Source organism: Aphanomyces invadans (assembly GCF_000520115.1).
Source record: "Aphanomyces invadans strain NJM9701 unplaced genomic scaffold supercont1.2, whole genome shotgun sequence".
Taxonomy (NCBI): Eukaryota; Oomycota; class Saprolegniomycetes; order Saprolegniales; family Verrucalvaceae; genus Aphanomyces; species Aphanomyces invadans.
Genome location: NW_008580147.1, coordinates 430,869 through 448,805, shown reverse-complemented (window position 1 = coordinate 448,805; position 17,937 = coordinate 430,869). Strand labels below are relative to the sequence as shown.

General features: G+C 55.5%; 4 protein-coding genes across 4 annotated transcripts; 2 read left to right on the top strand and 2 right to left on the bottom strand.

The window, feature by feature from the left end:
- Positions 1-120: 120 nt before the first annotated feature.
- Positions 121-13,342, top strand: H310_00980 (hypothetical protein). Its single transcript, XM_008863969.1, has 5 exons — positions 121-910; positions 961-3,548; positions 3,607-4,149; positions 4,206-6,649; positions 6,703-13,342. Exons 1-5 carry the CDS (start codon positions 138-140, stop codon positions 13,108-13,110), a joined length of 12,756 nt encoding a protein of 4,251 aa, XP_008862191.1. The 5' UTR covers positions 121-137; the 3' UTR covers positions 13,111-13,342.
- On the top strand, positions 13,341-16,064 carry H310_00978 (nicotinate phosphoribosyltransferase). Its single transcript, XM_008863967.1, has 9 exons — positions 13,341-13,486; positions 13,537-13,648; positions 13,710-13,838; positions 13,895-14,338; positions 14,382-14,465; positions 14,509-14,565; positions 14,618-14,785; positions 14,841-15,302; positions 15,360-16,064. The coding sequence occupies exons 1-9, from the start codon at positions 13,398-13,400 to the stop codon at positions 15,429-15,431; spliced, it is 1,617 nt and encodes a 538-aa protein (XP_008862189.1). The 5' UTR covers positions 13,341-13,397; the 3' UTR covers positions 15,432-16,064.
- On the bottom strand, positions 15,416-16,005 carry H310_00979 (hypothetical protein). Its single transcript, XM_008863968.1, has one exon. It carries the CDS (start codon positions 15,966-15,968, stop codon positions 15,525-15,527), a length of 444 nt encoding a protein of 147 aa, XP_008862190.1. The 5' UTR covers positions 15,969-16,005; the 3' UTR covers positions 15,416-15,524.
- On the bottom strand, positions 16,026-17,817 carry H310_00977 (hypothetical protein). The gene is made up of 3 exons (XM_008863966.1): positions 16,672-17,817; positions 16,537-16,616; positions 16,026-16,481 (listed from the first exon to the last, which is right to left on the bottom strand). The coding sequence occupies exons 1-3, from the start codon at positions 17,778-17,780 to the stop codon at positions 16,084-16,086; spliced, it is 1,587 nt and encodes a 528-aa protein (XP_008862188.1). The 5' UTR covers positions 17,781-17,817; the 3' UTR covers positions 16,026-16,083.
- Positions 17,818-17,937: the final 120 nt, after the last annotated feature.

Sequence of the window (17,937 nt, the reverse complement as noted above, 5' to 3'; positions counted from 1 at the left end):
TTAATTAGGTGCTGCAGGGCGTTGCTCCTGCGACGAGAGCAGACCCATTGACGTCATATCCGGATATTATCCGAATAGTGTCTGTTCCCACGTTTGCTGCACCTTCAACAGTCACCATTTGGAACACTGGCGAGAAGATGGGACGCGAAGGCGAGGATGTGCGCCGGTCGTATGTCCTTCAGCTGCTCGAGTCGATGTGGCGCGATAAAGGTGCTGACGTGAATCAAATCCATGACGACAAAGCCCTCGCGTCGTTTTTGGACGACACAGCCTGCGGTTTGCTCCAAGTACGTCTGGGTGCCGACAAGAAGATGTCGTTGTCGACGTCTGTTCAATGGGACGACAATAATAACGCAGCGGAGGGTGTGTCCCAGGCTGTTTTGCTCGTCAAAACGCTGCCGCAACCGCTCACTTCAGACAATCTGTCGACGAACATTCAGGTGTCGTCGATGACAAACTCTCCTCTCTACAGCTTGTTTCAGTCCGTGAATAAAATCTACGCTCCGCTTCTGCTGAACGGCGGCAGCGGAAGTCTTTCTCAGAAGCTCAAGGACGTTTTGCTCGAGCTCGACGCCGGACTCCAGACTACGGTGCGAGAAAAGGGAGACGAAAAAGGTGGCGACATCAGCTTGTTTGGTATTGTGACTATTCAAGACGAGGTTCAGTTTTGGGAAAACCACATGACGGGCCGCGATCGCGAGCGCAGCTCCAAGTTCACGAGCTCGCTCGATGCGATTCAGTCGCGATACGGCACACTGGACGCGTTGTCTTTCGATGACATGTCGGAACTCCTGGACGACACCAACAACACGGTGGATGATATTTGGCGCGCCGATTTGGAAGGCGCTGCGCAGTACCCTCAAAAGCGCATGGTGCACTTCTTTGGCCTCGTTGACCACGCTCTCAACAGGTACGATATGCATCTATCGACATTTCGCTCATGTTGCGTTTCCATGATAGCTTTATTGTGCTTAAAGCTGGCGCGCTGAACGTGTGGAAAGGTCCGTACCACGCGGTACAAGTTGCCCTGACGCAGTCGATCTTGCTGTGTGAAAAGTGGATTGAGCATATGGAGCAACTCACAGGGACGTTCTGGCCGTCGTATGCTGAGCACCCCTGGGATGGCCGCCCCCACAACGACGTGATCTTGCCACCGCTCATGAAGCGCCTGGAAGAAGTGCTTCGCGTGCGCACGACATTCGAAGAGCTCATGTCTCTGTGCAACGACAAAGCGCTGAACGCGTCGTGCTTTGATGTGTTTGACCGCGTCCAGCCGCTCCAGTATAACCCGTATACGGTGAAGGCTTGGCAAAGCACAGTCGACGAGTTCGAGGCGCTGTTGGCGCCGATGGAAGCGCAAGCAGGGACCAACTTGCGCGAGCGCATGGCGTCTGTCTTGAGCAAGCCCACGACAGCACTGCGGTATTTGCAGCAATATCGTGCGCTGCTCAAACGCCCGGCAATCAGTCGCGTCTTGTCGGGCGAGCGGGATACGCTCCTCGCCCAAATCCTAGCCCAGATCGACCAGCTCGGCAGCGATTTTGAGACTCGCGCGAATGAAGACGCGCCGTGCGGGAAAAATCTGTCGTCAAAGGTCAACTACATCGTGTGGGGTACCATGCTCACGAACCGCATCACGACCATCATGACCCTGGCGACGACCGTCCTTGAAGACTTGCCCGGATTCCCCGGCTTACGTAAGGCCGGGGACCAAATGCTCCAGAAGATTCATGGCACCATTACCGAGCACATTCGGTCGTGGCAAGACGAGGTCGAAGAGAACTTGAGCTCGACGGAGTCATCGTTGAAACTCAGTGGTCGTCTCATGGAGATCGACAAATCTGGGCTCCTAACAGTCAACTACAGCGAGTTCCTGGTCACGCTCTTGCGTGACGTTCGCCAGCTGACAGAGCTCAACGCAACGGACCCCGGCAGCAAGCACCATCCGCCGTGGGTGCCACCTCGCGTCCTCCAAGTGGCCCTCGAAGCGGAAAAGTACTACCGATACGGCGTCACGTTGAAGAAAGTTGCCAATTTTTACAACAACATGGAGAGCCAAATCATCGACGAACAAAAGCCGATGCTTCTGGACGCTCTCGTCGCGTTCGAGGACATCGTGCGCCGCCCGGGGGTCAAGCAATCCTCGACGTCGACAAAAACGTCAAAACCCAAGCAGGTCGATGTGACCTGGAACAACCTGGACGAGTGCGAGGAGTATGTGCGGCAGCTGCAGCAAGCGGCCGACGCGCTCTCGGTGGAGAACCGCAAGCTGCGTCGAGCCCACGACAAGGTGGCTGAGGAGCTCGTCGTCCTCATGGACGTTGACTTGCTGCGGTACCCAGAGAAGTGGAAAGATAAATTCGACTCGATCAAGGCGTTTGTGACGACGTCCATTAAAAAGTACGACGCGACGCTCACAAAAAAGTGGCTGCTCTTCTGGGACCACCAGTTGTACAAGGTCCTGGAAGCGGGGTACCAGATCGGCCTTGAAAGCCTCAACGAGAATCTGCCGGAAATCAAAGTCGAGCTCGTGTTTCCGCAACGTGGCCCGCTCGCGTTCAAGCCACCGATCGAAGATCTGCGGGCCAACTACTACAAAGCCATGAAAAAGTTCATCGGGCGTCCCGCCATGTTCAAAGGGTTTGCCAACCCGTCCGTGTTTGCTTCAATGTGCGATATGAATGCCGCCAACATTGTTCAGGTGTACAAGAACGGGGAGCTGCTCTTCGCCAAGCTGGAGGCCGTGACCAAGGACTACGACGCATGGACATATCTGACGTGCGCGACCGACCTGGACGCGATGCTCGACAGCATGCTGACCGACGTCGCGGACTGGGACATGAACCTGAAGACGCTCAAGGCCAAGCGCAAGGACAGCGACAAAATTCCAGACTTTGTCAAAGTCGACTGTGTCAGCGTATCACTTGTCCCGTTCAAGTCGAGCTTGGACGAGTATTTGAGTCGGCTACAGGACAGCCTCCTGTTGAGTCTTCGAAAGAGCCTGACGGGCCATCTCAAGCACGTTGAGGAGTTCCTCGACACGTCCATGGACAAGCTCAACAAGCGGCCGCACAGCATTGAAGAAATCGGGCTCGCCAAGAACGAGTGGAAGGTGATCGATGGCCAAAAGGGCACGTTCCAGGCGCTGGTGCAAAAGGCGGAGAAGAAAAAGACGCTCCTCCTGAGCTCGGCGGGCGGAAGCATCGACACGAGCGACGTCGTGTTTCGGCTATCCCAGATCCCTTCCAAGTGGGAAAACTTTGACATTGCGCTGGAAGCGTTCAACGAAATGATCGAAGAGCAGCGGGAGAGCCTCAAGGGCGACATCGAAACCAAGATCATCGAGTGCAACCAAGAGATTGAAAAGTTCTCGCAGCGGTGGAACACTCTCAAACCAACCGAAGTCTCGACGTGGGATGACAGCTCGGTCAACAAAATTTACGATGCCATCGTCGAGTGGCGCGACCAGTTCAACGACATTGTCAATCGATCCAAGGTGCTTGTCGACAACTGCACGACGTTCCAGATGCCATTGCCGCAGTTTGACGGTAGCAACCCATCTCGTCCTCGAGCGGATTGGAATCGTGACGTGGTGTCTTGTCGTAGGCGTCCCGGCGCTCGAAGCCGACATCACGCGCGTGGAAGTCAACTGGTCCCTGTATAAGGAGTACAACGCGGAAATCGACGCGATGGCCAAGAACGACTGGATCACGTTTCGAGAAAAAATCTTCGACTTGGCGGACGTGGCGGCCAAGTGGGCCGACAAACTCAAAGCGATGGAGCATACGGGAGTCGTGGATCGAATCTTGGACCACTGCGGACACATCAAGCGCGCGATGCCAACGCTGAAGTTGTGTCGGGGGGATCCATTCAAGGAAGAGCATTGGACACAGCTCTTCCACAAACTCGGCCTGGCCAAGGGCGTCTCGCTGGTGCAGTTGACCGTGGGCCATTTCTTGCAATGCCTGGACGTGCTGGAAGCCCAAGCTACCCTTCAATTCGTCAAAGTCCTTCATGCCCGCGCTCAAGGGGAAGTCACCATTCGCGATGCATTGCAAGAGCTCAGGGCGTGGACTCAAACGGCGGAGCTGTCGCTGCTGCAGCACGAGCAAGACGGCAAAACGTGCTGCATCATCAAGGATTGGAAAGGTATGGTCGTGATATGGTTGAGGATGGATGTGAGTTTGATGCTTTGCCGAGTGTAGACATTACGCTCCAACTCGGCGACAACCAGTCGCTGTTGGCTTCGCTCAAGGAATCGCAGTTCTTCAAGCCATTTGCCGACCAGGCGAGTCAGTTCGAGACCAAGATGGCGCTGCTAGACCAGTGCCTCGTTCAGCTCAACATCATCCAGCGCAAGTGGGTGTACCTGGAGCCGATCTTTGGCAAGGGCGCGCTACCGTCGGAAGCGACCCGGTTCAAGCGAGTGGACGACGAGTTTCGCGACATCATGGGGTCGGTCGAGACCGACCCGAAGCTATTCAACTTGGCGGACGACATGTTGTTCCCGCAGCTGCAGGATCGCTTGACGACGATGGTGGACCAACTGGAGCGATGCCAGAAGGCGCTCGCCGACTTTTTGGAGGAAAAGCGGTCCCGGTTTCCCCGGTTTTACTTTATCGGGGACGAAGACTTGCTCGAGATCCTTGGGCAGTCGCAAAACCCGGCGGTCATTCAAACGCATTTGAAGAAGCTGTACCAAGGCATCCACCGCGTCGAATTCAGTGAAAAGAAGGACCAGATCGTCGCCATGTGCAGCAGCGCTCAGGAAAAGGTCCCGCTGAACTCGCCCGTCACCATCACGAGCGCGGTCGAAGAGTGGCTCGAAGCGCTGACCGCTGAGATGCGCAAAACGCTCAAGCTGTTGGTCGTGAAAGCAACAAACTCGGCCAGCCCAGACTACGCTGAATATCCGTCTCAAGTGCTGTGTCTGGCGGAGCAGATCCGATTCAATTCGCAATGCGAAGCCGCCATCAAGAATGGCACAGTGCCGGAACTCAAGGCGACGCTCCAAGACACGCTTCGCGAGCTGACATCGTTGGACCTGAGCCAAGAACCGCTCATGCATCTCAAGGTGAAAGCGCTCGTGCTCGACCTGGTGCACCACATCGACGTGTGCGAACAACTCGTCAACACTCGATCGCTCACGGACTGGCAGTGGCAAAAGCAGCTCCGGTTTTACCTAGACAAGTCGCACCAGTGCGTGATCAAGATGAACGACGCCGTGTTCAACTACACGTACGAGTACCAGGGCAATGCACCGAAGCTCGTCCACACACCGTTGACGGACAAGTGCTACTTAACGCTGACGCAGGGGATGCACATGGGCTTTGGTGGAAACCCGTACGGCCCTGCTGGGACGGGCAAAACGGAGAGCGTGAAGGCGCTCGGGGGCCAGTTCGGTCGCCAGGTGCTCGTGTTTAACTGCGATGAAGGCATTGACTTCCAAAGCATGGGGCGCATTTTCATCGGGCTCGTCAAGTGCGGTGCGTGGGGGTGCTTCGATGAGTTTAACCGTCTCAAGGAGGATCAACTCAGTGCCATCTCACAGCAAATCCAGCTCATTCAAGACGCCATAAAGAACCACGTGACGTCGATCACGCTGCTCCATCGTCACGTCGACGTCGACTTTAATGCCGGCATTTTCGTGACACTCAATCCGGCTGGGAAGGGCTACGGCGGGCGCTCGAAGTTGCCAGACAACTTGAAAGCGCTCTTTCGACCGGTAGCGATGGGCCGACCGGACAACAACTTGATTGCTGAAGTCGTGCTGTCGTCGGAAGGGTTCAGTGAGGCCAAGGACATTGCGTCCAAGGTCGTTTCGTTGTACACACTGAGCCGACAGCTCCTCACGCCACAGCAGCATTACGATTGGGGCCTTCGGGCTCTGAAGGCGGTGCTCAGTACCGCGGGGAAGCTGCTGCAGCTCGCCAAGAAGCAAGTGTCAGGTCGCATGACAGGAGCACAGGAAACGGAGATCTTGATCAAGGCCGTGCGCATCAACACGCTGTCCAAGTTAACGTTTGGCGATTCGCAACGGTTCCTCGCTCTCATTGGGGACGTGTTTCCAGGCATTGAGTCGGCCGACATTTCTGGGGGCGATCTCGAAGCGGCCATTCGCGATGTCATGGAGAAGAAGCCGTTTTGCTGCCAAGTGGACGACATTCAAATTCGCAAGATGCTCCAGCTCAAGGAAAGCTTGGACCAGCGCATGGGATGCGTCGTCGTGGGTCCGTCGGGAAGCGGAAAGAGCACGGTGTGGCAGGTCCTTCAAATGGCCATGGTCCAGTGCGGCCAGTTGGTCAAGACGTACGTGATGAATCCCAAGTCGATGCCTCGCGAGCGCCTCTTGGGCCACATGGACCTCGACACGCGCGAGTGGCACGATGGTGTGCTGACAGATGCGGCGCGAAAGGTAGTTAAGGAGCCTGAAACAACGCGGTCGTGGATCGTTTGCGACGGCGACGTCGATCCCGAGTGGATCGAGTCACTCAACTCTGTCCTTGACGACAACCACTTGCTCACGCTCCCCAACGGCGAACGCATCAACTTTGGACCGAACGTCAACTTTATTTTTGAGACGAACGATCTGCGCTTTGCTTCGCCCGCGACGATTTCCCGCATGGGCATGATCTTCCTGTCGGACGAAGTAAGGACGCATTCACGTCGACCGACACCTCCTGATCGTGCTATCGTGTGTAGGACATGGACATGAAGCGGCTCGTGACCCAGTGGCTGAAAACGCAGCCGGACAGTGCAAACTTGTCCAAGTGGATCGATGAACTGTTTGTGCTAGCCATGGACGAAATCGCCAAGTTCGACAAAACGGTAGCCACGACCACGGTCGGGACCATCATGAACGGACTCTCCCACGTGTCGGGGGCAACGACCCGGTCCGAATTCGTGGTTGCGCTGATCCGAGGCCTTGGCGCCAACTTGTCACTGGCCCATCGCGCCGTGTTTGCCAAGTCTGTCTTTCTCTTTTCCAACGAACGGCCGCCGGACATAAGCGCTCCACTCGACTGCTTTTGTTCGGGATCGACCTTTACAGCCTACGAGACGAAGCGCACGACTTACGACGGCAACTCGCCGACCGTAACCGCGACGTCTGTGATTCAAACGATCAGCATGCAACGAGGCCTGCACACGGTGGCGCCGTGGGTGGACAGGATGTCGCCTTTCATTTTGGTCGGACCAGAAGGCGCGGGGAAGAACATGTTAATTCGCCAAGCGTTCTCGGCAGTCAAGGGCGCCAGCTTTAGCGTGTTGCATTGCAATGCTCAAACCACAGCTGACCACGTCATCGCCAAGATTGCACAGAGCTGCTCGCTGTTCTCGACCAACAAAGGCCGCGTGTACCGACCACGTGACGGCGACCGACTCGTGCTCTATCTCAAGGACATTAACTTGCCCAAGCCGGACCAGTACGACACGTGCATGCTGATAGCGTTCTTACAGCAGCTCATCACGTTCGAGGGCTTCTACGACCCAAACCTTGAATTCTTGGGCATCGAGCGGATTCAGATTGTCGCGTCGATGAATGCTGCGACGACGGTCGGCCGGCACGTCCTGTCCACTCGTTTCACTGCGATCGTGCGTGTGGCATACATGGACTACCCGACGGGCGACGAGTTGACTGCCGTGTACTCGACGTTCCTCGAGGCTGTGAGTGCGCTACAAGAAGCCCCCCATCGGGAAAAGCTCGCCCGGTCCATGGTCGAGCTCTACGAAAGCATTCGATCCAAGTTTAGTGTGGATGACCACCGGCACTACCTGTTCACGCCGCGCGACTTGACGCGGTGGACATTCGGTTTGCTTCGGTACGACTTGTCCGGCGAAGAAGTTCTCGATGTGCTGGCGTACGAAGCGCGGCGCCTCTTTCGAGATCGCCTCGTGGACGCCGACTCGAAAGCCAAGTTCGACTCGGCCCTCAACACGATCTTAAAAACCCAATGGCGCCACCACGCCAAGCTGCAAGATGCGTACTTTACGTCACTCGGACAAAAGCGGCCGGACGACGAGCTCGCGCTTGTGCCCTTGCGACGGATGGCCACGGACGACTTTTCCCATGTTGTCGCGCAAGGCATGGTCTTGTACGAGCGGGAAGAAAAGGAGCTCCACATGCTGTTGTTTGACGAGATTCTCGACCACGTCGCCATCGTGGACCGCGTCCTGTCCGAGGCCGGTGGGTCCATGCTCTTGATCGGCCAGTCTGGCGTCGGCCGCCGCACTGCCACGACCTTGATTGCCCACATGCTGGGCTACAAGCTATTCACGCCCAACCTGACGCGCAACTACAACTCGGGGGAGTTCAAGGTCGACCTCAAGACGGTGCTCCTCAGTGCCGGCGTCGAAGGTCAGCACACTGTGTTGTACCTGGAAGACCACCACTTCGTCGAGGACGCGATCCTGGAGCTGACCAACTCGCTCCTGAGTGCCGGCGAAGTCCCTGGTCTGTACACGCACGAAGAGCTTGAGCCGCTCCTTGGTCCGCTCAAGGAGAAAATGATGGAGTCCACGATTGCATACCGCACGGTGTACGAGTTCTTCGTCGCACGGGTGCAAACTTTCCTCCACATCGTGCTCGGGATGGACTCGCGGCATGGTCAGTTTGTCCGGCGATGCGAAAGCAACCCGGCGCTGTACACGCGTGCCACGATCGTGTGGATGGGAGCGTGGAGCGCTGCGAGTCTCAAGAAGATTCCCGAGATGCTCCTTACGTCGTCCGAGCTCCTCCACGACGAAGTACAAAAGGTGCATTTGCTCAACATGGTGCACTTGATCTATGAATCCGTTCAAGCCGACGGCGCGACGCCGCGCGAGTTCATCAGCTTCCTCCAGACGTGGCAAGTGTTGTATACGGAGAAGTCCAAGCAGCTCGTGACTGAAGTGAAGCACTTGAAGAGTGGGCTGTCCAAGCTCGTCGAGGCCAGCACGACCGTCGACGACTTGAGCCGATCGGCTGGGATCAAGAAAAAGGAGCTCAGTGCCGCGCAAGTGAGTGCAGACGAAGCGATGGACGAAATTAAGCGCGCATTGGATCGTGCGTCGGGGAATCGCCGCGAAGTCGAAGACCTCAAGAAACAACTTGCCAAAGCAGAGGAAGCGACGAATGCGCGGAAACGAGAGATTGAAGACGAGCTGAGCGACATCACGCCCGTCCTCGAGTCCGCCAAGCAGGCCGTCGGGAACATTAAGAGCGATAACATCAACGAAATCCGATCGCTCAAGATGCCACCGGAGCCAATTCACGACGTCTTGTCCGCTGTGCTCATGCTGCTCGGGATCCAAGACACGTCGTGGAACTCGATGAAGAAATTCCTCGGGAATCGCGGCGTGAAGGAAGACATTCAGAACTACGACACACGCCGCATCACGCCCGACATTTCCAAGGCTGTGACCAAACTTCTCAAGGCAAAATCCGCGTCGTTCGAGCACGAAAACATCTACCGTGTCAGTGTCGCGGCGGCCCCGTTGGCGGCGTGGGTGAAAGCCAATATGAAGTACAGCATCGTGATCGCCAAGATCGAGCCGCTCGAGGCCGACCTGGCTGAAGCGAAGCGGTCACTGGAAGCGTCCCAAGCGCGTCTGCTCTCGTGCGAAAGCGAGCTCAAGGCAATCGACGTCAAAGTTGACGAAATGAAACATCTCTTTGGGGAAAAGACCAAGGAAGCAGAAATTCTCCGTGTCGGCCTTGAAAGAGCCGAGTCGACGCTGCAAAAGGCCCAGGGGTTGCTGGGAAAGCTCGGCGGCGAGCAAACGCGGTGGTCCGCGCAGGTCAAGGAGCTCGAAACGCGTGTCGTGGAGCTCCCGATGAAGCTCTTGATGGCGTCTGGATTCACGATTTTCCTCGGGCAGTGCTCTGAAACCAAGCGGATGGCCGTGTCCAAGACATGGGATGCTGCCATGGACTCGGCCACAACGTTCGAGTACCGAAAGCTCATGAGCTCCGAATCAGAGCTGTTGACGTGGAAGAGCATGGGTCTTCCCGCCGACAACCTCAGTATGGAGAACGGCCTGGTTGTGCATTACACCAACGATCGCACCCCATTCATCATCGATCCGGCAAATGCCGCGACTGGATGGCTCCAAGCCCACCTCGCCAAGGACACTACGCGACCGCTGTCTGTGGTGCAGTCGCAAGAACCTCGGTTTGTGTCGTTCGTGGAGCAGGCTGTGCGTTTTGGGAAGACCCTTGTCGTGCTCGAAGTTGACTACGTCGAGCCGTACTTGTTTCCATTGATCCGCCGGGATTTGACGCACCAAGGCCCGCGGTTTGTCGTCCACTTGGGCGACAAAGATATCGACTACAACGACAACTTTCGCATGGTGCTCGTGACTCGGAATCCTGATCCGGAGCTTCCTCCAGACGCGCGCGCAATCGTGAACGTGGTGAACTTTACCGTGACGAAGTCGGGGTTGGAAGGGCAGTTGCTCGGAGTGACGATTCAAAACGAGCAGCCTGAGCTCGAAGCGCAAAAGAGTGAGCTCCTCCGCAGCGAAGAAGAGTTCAAAGTCCAGCTGGCCGCACTGGAGAAGCAGTTGCTGGAGGCGCTGGCGACGTCCGAAGGCGATATCCTCGACAACACGACGTTGATCGAGAGCTTGACGCGAACCAAGGCGACGAGTGCCGACATCGAGAGCGCTTTGAAAAAGTCGGCGGTCAAGAGCGAAGAGCTCGACGAGCAGCGAGCGATCTACGCTCCTTTTGCACGGGACGGCGCGCGACTTTTCTTCCTCGTCAAAGCGCTGCACAGCGTCAACCACATGTATCGGTTTTCGCTCGCGAGTTTCATCGCGCTGTTCCGCGCGACGTTGACGGCCAAGATGGACGTGAGCAACGTGAAAGACCGCATCATGCGGCTGTCGCCAATGCTCGAGACAAAAGTGCTCATGTTTGTCGGTCGATCGTTGTTCAAGGAGCACCGCCCCATGTTCGGTTTGCATTTGATTCATGGCATGCACCCCGACGCGTTTGAAGACAACGAGTGGGAGTTTTTCGTTGGCGACTTGCTCTCCGACATCAAGAAAGAGTCTGCCTTGCCAGATTGGGTCGCGCCCGACCGCCGCGATAGCTACACCTTGTTTGTCGACACTTTTCCGAAACTCGCGTCGCAGTTGAAGTTTGACTCGTCGGATGTGTGGTTGCGGTGGTCCAAAGCAATCGATTGCGAAGTTGCGTACCACCAAAAGGTTGACAAGGTCCTGAGTGCTTTCCAACGCGTACTCCTCGTGCAAGCGCTGCGCCCTGACCGCCTGCAAAGCGCGATCCACGCCTTCATTTGCACCATCTTGAAAGTCAAGACACTCACGCCTCCGTCGTTGGACCTCAAGGACCTCTGCATGACGGAAGCGTCGAATGTGACGCCCGTCCTCCTCATCACGACGGCTGGCGCCGATCCGTCCAAAGAACTCGAGGAAGTCGCGACGGAAATCGTTGGGCGCGATCACTACTTTGAAGTTGCCATGGGCGGCGGCCAGCAAGAAAAAGCGCTGGCGCTGCTGCGGTCCACGGCTGACAACGGCGAGTGGCTGTGCCTTCAGAACTTGCATTTGGTCGTGGCGTGGCTGGTCGTGCTGGAGAAGGAACTGAACGGCCTCACACCGCATCGCAAGTTCAGGCTATGGTGCACGACTGAAAGCCACGACGCATTCCCGCTCATTCTCCTCGAGCAGAGCCTCAAAGTCACGTTCGAGTCGCCGCCTGGGCTCAAAAAGAACCTTCAGCGCACCTATGCTACGTTTCAAATCGATGGCCCCACGACGCCACAGCGCATGCAGTTGCTCTTCTTGCTGGCGTTCTTTCACTCGTTGCTTCAGGAACGCCGAACGTACATGCCGCAGGGGTGGACCAAGTTTTATGAGTTTAGTTTTGGGGATTTGCGCGCCGGCTTGAATGTCATGGAGAGCTTGAGCCAGGCGAAAGACATGGACTGGGACACGATCCATGGGCTTATGGAGAACGCCATCTACGGCGGACGCATCGACAACCCGTACGACCTGCGCGTTCTTCGGTGTTACCTTCAAATGTATTTTGCTCACGATGTGCTGAACGGTAAAACGTCGCTGTGCAAAGGCGTCAAGATGCCGTCGACTGACCAGCGAGACGACTTCACCGCTGTCATTGACCATCTCCCCGATCACGACCCTCCGCGCACGTTTGGCTTGCCCGACAACATCGAGCGGTCCGTCCAGCGCACGGCATCGTCCGCGGTTATCGCGCAGCTTCGGACGCTGACGAGCAGCGAGCAGGCCAGCAGCAAGTTCGATCGAGAAAAGTGGCGTGTGCTCCTTGGTCCGTTGATTGAAAATTGGGGCAAACTCACGTCGAGCTTCAACTTGGATCATCCCGCGTCGACGTCGGGTGGAATACCCAAGGACAAGGTGCTGACCCCTGTGGAAGCGTTTGTCGCGATGGAGAATGCTGCCGCGACTGACTTGGCGTGGACGGTCAACCAGAGCCTGCAAAGCCTGAAGAAGGTCATCTACGGTACTGGCCTCCTCACCCCCGCCATCCAGACCATCGCAGCGGCACTGCTCGTCGGCCAAGTTCCATCGGAGTGGAGCAATCGATGGGAGGCGAGCGAAGTCGTCCAAGTGTGGTTGCGGTCACTCGCGTTACGGAAACGCGCGCTCAACGAATGGAAAGAGGACTGCGCGAAAGGCACGTTGCTTAGCCGGCCCCTCGATCTCTCCGACGTATTGCAACCAGGGACATTCTTGAATGCATTGCGCCAACAAGCTGCGCGAGCACTCAAGTGCTCGATGGACGGGATGAAGCTCATGTCGTGCTGGGAGAAGGACAAAACGACGTCAGGGACGACAGAGTGGTTTGCCATCGGCGGCATGCTGCTGCAAGGCGCGTCCTTTGAAGGTGGCACGTTGCAAGAACCCACATCCGACGGCCAAGAACTCATATCGGTCCCGACGTGCTACGTTGCGTACACGCGAGAAGAAGAACGAGAGCCGTACGCCAAGGACACGTTCATCAAGGTACCTCTGTACTACTCGACGTCGCGAGAGCGCATGCTCGTGGAGATCTCATTGCCAGTGTCGGGTGACCCGTCCCGCTGGATCATCGGCGGGGTCGCCCTGTTCCTCGGAGAGTAGCTGGCCATGTGGGCTTTCATGTTCGGTGTCACGTCAACGCGTCATCATGTTTCATGGAATTGGGGAGGGGGAAGTACTCCTGGGAAAAACCTTGCTGTGTGACAAAGTACACGTACATCCTTTGAATGTACGATCCTTGTTCGATTAGAACACACAGCTTGATAGTGATATTCAATGTATGGAATGTACAATATACAATGTCGTTTGTACGTTGTATGTGACACCATCCTTGGCGACCGTGCCATTCTCAAATCCGCCGACGTCGTCGAAGTCCCCCTTTCCTCGCGATGGCAAACCACAAGATGAACCACTCGGATGCGCGCCCGACGAACGCACTGGTGACCCCACTGCTCACAGACTTGTACCAGATCACGATGTACGTACGTTGTGACCGCTTATAAACTCGTTGTTGATCTCGAAGGATAGGGCATATGCATACTGGAAGGTGGGTCGCCATGAAGAGCAGGCGGTTTTCGACCTGTTTTTCCGAAAGAACCCGTTCAAAGGTGAATTCACCGTCTTTGCTGGCTTGGAAGAGGTACTGATTCCTCCCTATCACGAACACCCGACAACGACGGCCGTACCGACACACCTTGCAGGTTCTTGGGTTCTTGAACTCGTTCAAATTCACTGACTGCGACATCGAATACTTGCAAAGCGTACTGCCGTCCACTACTGAAAATGGATTCTTCGAATGGTTGCGTACGCTGGATTGCACCCATGTCAAGGTGCCGTTGGACTTGATACGCGACCTCGATTGCGACAGGCCTTTTTTGTGTTGTAGGTGCACGCCCTAAAAGAAGGCACGATCGCGTTCCCGCGCATACCTGTGTTGCGGGTGGAAGGTCACTTGGGTATCACCCAACTGCTCGAAACAGGGCTGCTCAACTTGTTGAACTATGCGAGTTTGATGGCGACCAATGCGACTCGCTTCATCAAGGCCGCTGGGAAGGGCAAGACATTGCTTGAATTCGGATTGCGCCGTGCTCAAGGTCCCGATGGTGGTATTTCTGCATCTCGCTACTCGTACATGGCGGGTTTCCACGGCACAAGCAACGTGTTGGCGGGCAAGCTCTTCGGTATTCCTATTAAAGGCACGCACGCCCACGCATTCGTCCAAGCCCATCGTGACTTGGACGACGTCAAAGTAACCCATATTGGCAACGACAACTTGAAGGAATTGACGTTGGCGTACCGCGCCAAGTTGGGCTATCTGGACACAAATGACGTACGAATTGCCATCGTCCGATTCCAAATTCATCATAGTCCAGGGTGAATTGGCCGGGTTCATTTCGTATGCCGTGGCGTTCCCTCATACCTTCTTGGGCCTCGTCGACACATACGACACGTTGGCGGTACACGAATTCCCTTGTTGCTGGGAATCTCATATTCTAGTAGTCTGGAGTTCCCAACTTTTTGTGCGTCGCGCTGGCGCTGAACGAGCTCGGCTACAAAGTTCGTCGTTGCCTCCTTATGTGTTTGGACGATGTTGATCGCAAATTTGTAGCCCATGGGCATTCGCCTCGACAGTGGTGACTTGGCGTACCTGTCCAAGGAAGCTCGTCGAATGTTTGTCAAGACTGCCGAAGCCTTCAACGTTGAGTCGTTCAAGACGCTATCGATTGTCGCGAGCAATGACATCAACGAAGCAGTCCTGAACTCGTTGAATGAACAGGTACCACTCGCCCTCGCTCGTTGTCATGGTCTCATTTCACAACGGAATGATTTAGGGCCACGAAATCGACAGCTTCGGCATCGGGACGCACTTGGTGACGTGTCAGGCGCAACCGGCGCTGGGCATGGTGTACAAGCTTGTACAAATTGCTGGTCAACCACGCATCAAGTTGTCGCAAGAACCGAGCAAAGTGACCATTCCTGGCCGCAAGAAGGCATTCCGTTTGAAGGGCGCGAACGGCTCGCCGATTTTGGACATTTTGATGGGTTGCGAAGAAGCTGACCCGGTGCCGGGTGTCAAGATGCTGTGCCGTCACCCTTTCGACGAGATGGTGCGTGTAAATGTAACACCGTCGTCGGTTGTGCCTCTGCACAGCCTTGTGTGGGATGGTGAAAATGGTGGAATCGTCGGCGACCTTCCATCCTTGGAGGAGATTCGAAACTACGTCAAGGAACAAGTCGCGACCATGCGCGAAGACATCATGCGTCCTCTCAACGCCACGCCTTACAAAGTTTCGGTGGGTTTTCGACTTTACCACTTCCGTGCTGACACAACGTTGGTGCGACTGACGTAGGTGACCAAGGGCTTGTATGACTTCACGCACGTGTTGTGGGAAAAGGAATTCCCCGTTCGAGATTTGCATTGAGGAGTCGACTCTCCCCATAGAGCATGTTCGCATGCATTGATGAGCAATGGACTAGTAAATACACGACTCAACTATGAATTCTTGAAAACGGCTTCAATTGTCCTTCTTAGCTGGTTTCTTATGTTGTGACGTCTTGAGCTCATGGCGTTTGATAGCGACGACCATGTGGGCCATGTTGTACAAGTTGCTCGCCAGCTGAACAAACCCGATCGCAAGGAGCGGCCCTGCAACGAAGATGCCCATGAACACGCCATTCACGTCAAAGTAGTTCTGCGAAGCAAAAGATTGCCAATACACGCGGCCGAGCGAATTCAGGCGTTCGCTGAGGAAAATCGTGCCACAAATGAATAGAAACAAGACGACTTGGACGATGTACACGTGGCGAAGAACCAGGATTGCCATGAAGAGGAGGACGTGAAACGAGATGAGCCCGAGAATCAAAGGCTCCTGCCAGTCAACCGCCTCATACCACTGCACCATCATGTGTCCATACTTTTGCGACAGCTCCTTGCGCACACGGTCCACGATAATGTCCATCGCTTGTCGCGCGTTGTGGTCGCTGGGGAAAGTGGCGCTCATCTAAATATCCGGATATCCGGATAATAATGCCATTGAAACGAAATTATTTGAGGGATTTTCTGTGGAATAATCCTCACGACAGTGCTAGTGGGGTATTGTCGATAGCGATGGGTCGGAGGCCATGCTGGCGGCTCCAGAACGACGATGTTGCATTTGACAGAGCAGGGAGGTCGCTCTTGACAAAGTACTCTTCCACCTTGTGCTTGCACCCGTTGTCGCACATGCGAAACGTGACGAATGAGTCGTCTTGTCGAGTGGATGGGAGACATTTACATACACCCGACACCATCCCAACCAAGCTCGAATGAAGGACAGGGTCTTCGATGGCGTAGAATGATCCACCTCGTCCTCCTTGGGACCCATTGCACGATTTCGAGCATGGAAAGCCTTCCATGTTCAAGTCGGCGAATATCGAAAGCGCTGGAGATGTCGCGTTTGTGGTACTCCGAGGCGATGCAACTGCCCACTTTGCTACGTCATTCCGTTGCCAGGTTGGACATGACGTCATGCTTTCATGATGGCGTACCATGGTTGCCGTCTCGCACGCGGCCACCTCGCAACGACCAAGTTAGTTTTGCGTCGCCATGTGGACCGTGCCACACGATCCTACATCCAATGATAAGTCCATACTTCGCGCGAGCACGACAATTAGAGTCCTCACTCTGCATCCATGAGGTTTTCAACGTTAAATGGGAACGTGCCGTCCGGTCGGAGGGAAAGGGGGTTGTTCGTCAAACAAAACGCGCCACGAGCAACTCCATATACATCGCCATCGCAAAGACTGGGGATGCCGTAATTTTCGTCCCACCAAGACGCCACACTCAAGTCGGTCCCAAACCCCTTCGCGGCCATCGCCCACGGTGGCACTGCTGATCCCTTGTCTTTGAACAGCCCTCGAATTCGCACGGATCCGATTTTGGTCATTACCGAGACGTTGGTCGTCGGACGGTTGGCTGCGTTTGAATCGACCAACGCAGTGGCCACTGGGTGGTGCCTTAAGTCGGCGTGGCGCAATGCGTCACTGGCCAAAAGCTCGTGCATGTCGCGATAGTGATTCGCCGAGCAAAGGCGGGCCGCCTGCCAGCCCTGCCCCATGATCTTGATGGCGCCTTCGGCGAGCGACATGCCGAACAAGTGTTGCGCATACTCGACATTGTTATCGTGTTGGCACCCCAAACGAACGAAGTCATCGCCAATATCTGACGTGGCAGTCGTGGGATCTGGAAAGTTTGGCGTCGACGTTTGCAGCACATACCCTCCCGTGCTTGGCTCGAACGCAACAGCTCCTTTCGCATGGGCGTTGAACAAGTCACCTCCTGAACACACTCGCGTCTTGTCCAGTTTCTCAGCGATCCCGTTGAACTGGTCATTGAAAATGGCCCAATATGTGGCATTTCTTGCTTGGCGCAACGTGTGACTGACTGGGTCGTTGCCCCCCTGGCCTAGGCAATCGTATCCGACATCACGAAAGTGGCGCAATGTCGGGTTGTTCGCGTCGGCATATAGATAACAAAGACCATGTTTCCGCTCCTCGGGGGCGTCCATTTTCACGTTGGAACATTGCGGTTTCTCGCAGTCACACGGCGTTGGAATGTACTGGCCCTGTGCATCGCGGACTTGCCACGGCAGTTTGAGGACTACCCACCACGCCACTGGTTGTCCATTACCATCAAGCGCAAAGATCTCACGTCGGACTTTGGATGTCGTTGACGCTGAAGCCACAAGTTGTTGGAGGAGCAATGATCCAGCGAACGCCAACACGTAGATCATCTCAAGCCTGAATCCTCTTGACGATTCCTCTCACAAAGATTTCAACACTCTAGTGCAATCGTCTGATTGGCTGAAAATGCATTGTATCATCTCTCGTTTTCGTAACATGAATTCGTCGCTCCAGAAATATATATACCGGTACTAGTATATATATAGC

What these genes read in the sequence shown, in the direction of transcription:
- H310_00980 (XM_008863969.1), top strand. Translation starts at nt 138, where the DNA reads ATGGGACGCGAAGGCGAGGATGTGCGCCGGTCGTATGTCCTTCAGCTG. An exon ending in GCCATTGCCGCAGTTTGACG is followed by an intron (nt 3,549 to 3,606) that starts GTAGCAACCCAT and finishes GTCTTGTCGTAG; the next exon opens with GCGTCCCGGCGCTCGAAGCC. An exon ending in TGATCTTCCTGTCGGACGAA is followed by an intron (nt 6,650 to 6,702) that starts GTAAGGACGCAT and finishes TATCGTGTGTAG; the next exon opens with GACATGGACATGAAGCGGCT.
- H310_00978 (XM_008863967.1), top strand. Translation starts at nt 13,398, where the DNA reads ATGGCAAACCACAAGATGAACCACTCGGATGCGCGCCCGACGAACGCA. An exon ending in TCTTTGCTGGCTTGGAAGAG is followed by an intron (nt 13,649 to 13,709) that starts GTACTGATTCCT and finishes CACACCTTGCAG; the next exon opens with GTTCTTGGGTTCTTGAACTC. An exon ending in TGAACGAGCTCGGCTACAAA is followed by an intron (nt 14,566 to 14,617) that starts GTTCGTCGTTGC and finishes GCAAATTTGTAG; the next exon opens with CCCATGGGCATTCGCCTCGA.
- H310_00979 (XM_008863968.1), bottom strand. Translation starts at nt 15,968, where the DNA reads ATGGACATTATCGTGGACCGTGTGCGCAAGGAGCTGTCGCAAAAGTAT.
- H310_00977 (XM_008863966.1), bottom strand. Translation starts at nt 17,780, where the DNA reads ATGATCTACGTGTTGGCGTTCGCTGGATCATTGCTCCTCCAACAACTT. An exon ending in GAAAACCTCATGGATGCAGA is followed by an intron (nt 16,617 to 16,671) that starts GTGAGGACTCTA and finishes CATTGGATGTAG; the next exon opens with GATCGTGTGGCACGGTCCAC. An exon ending in CGTGCGAGACGGCAACCATG is followed by an intron (nt 16,482 to 16,536) that starts GTACGCCATCAT and finishes GGAATGACGTAG; the next exon opens with CAAAGTGGGCAGTTGCATCG.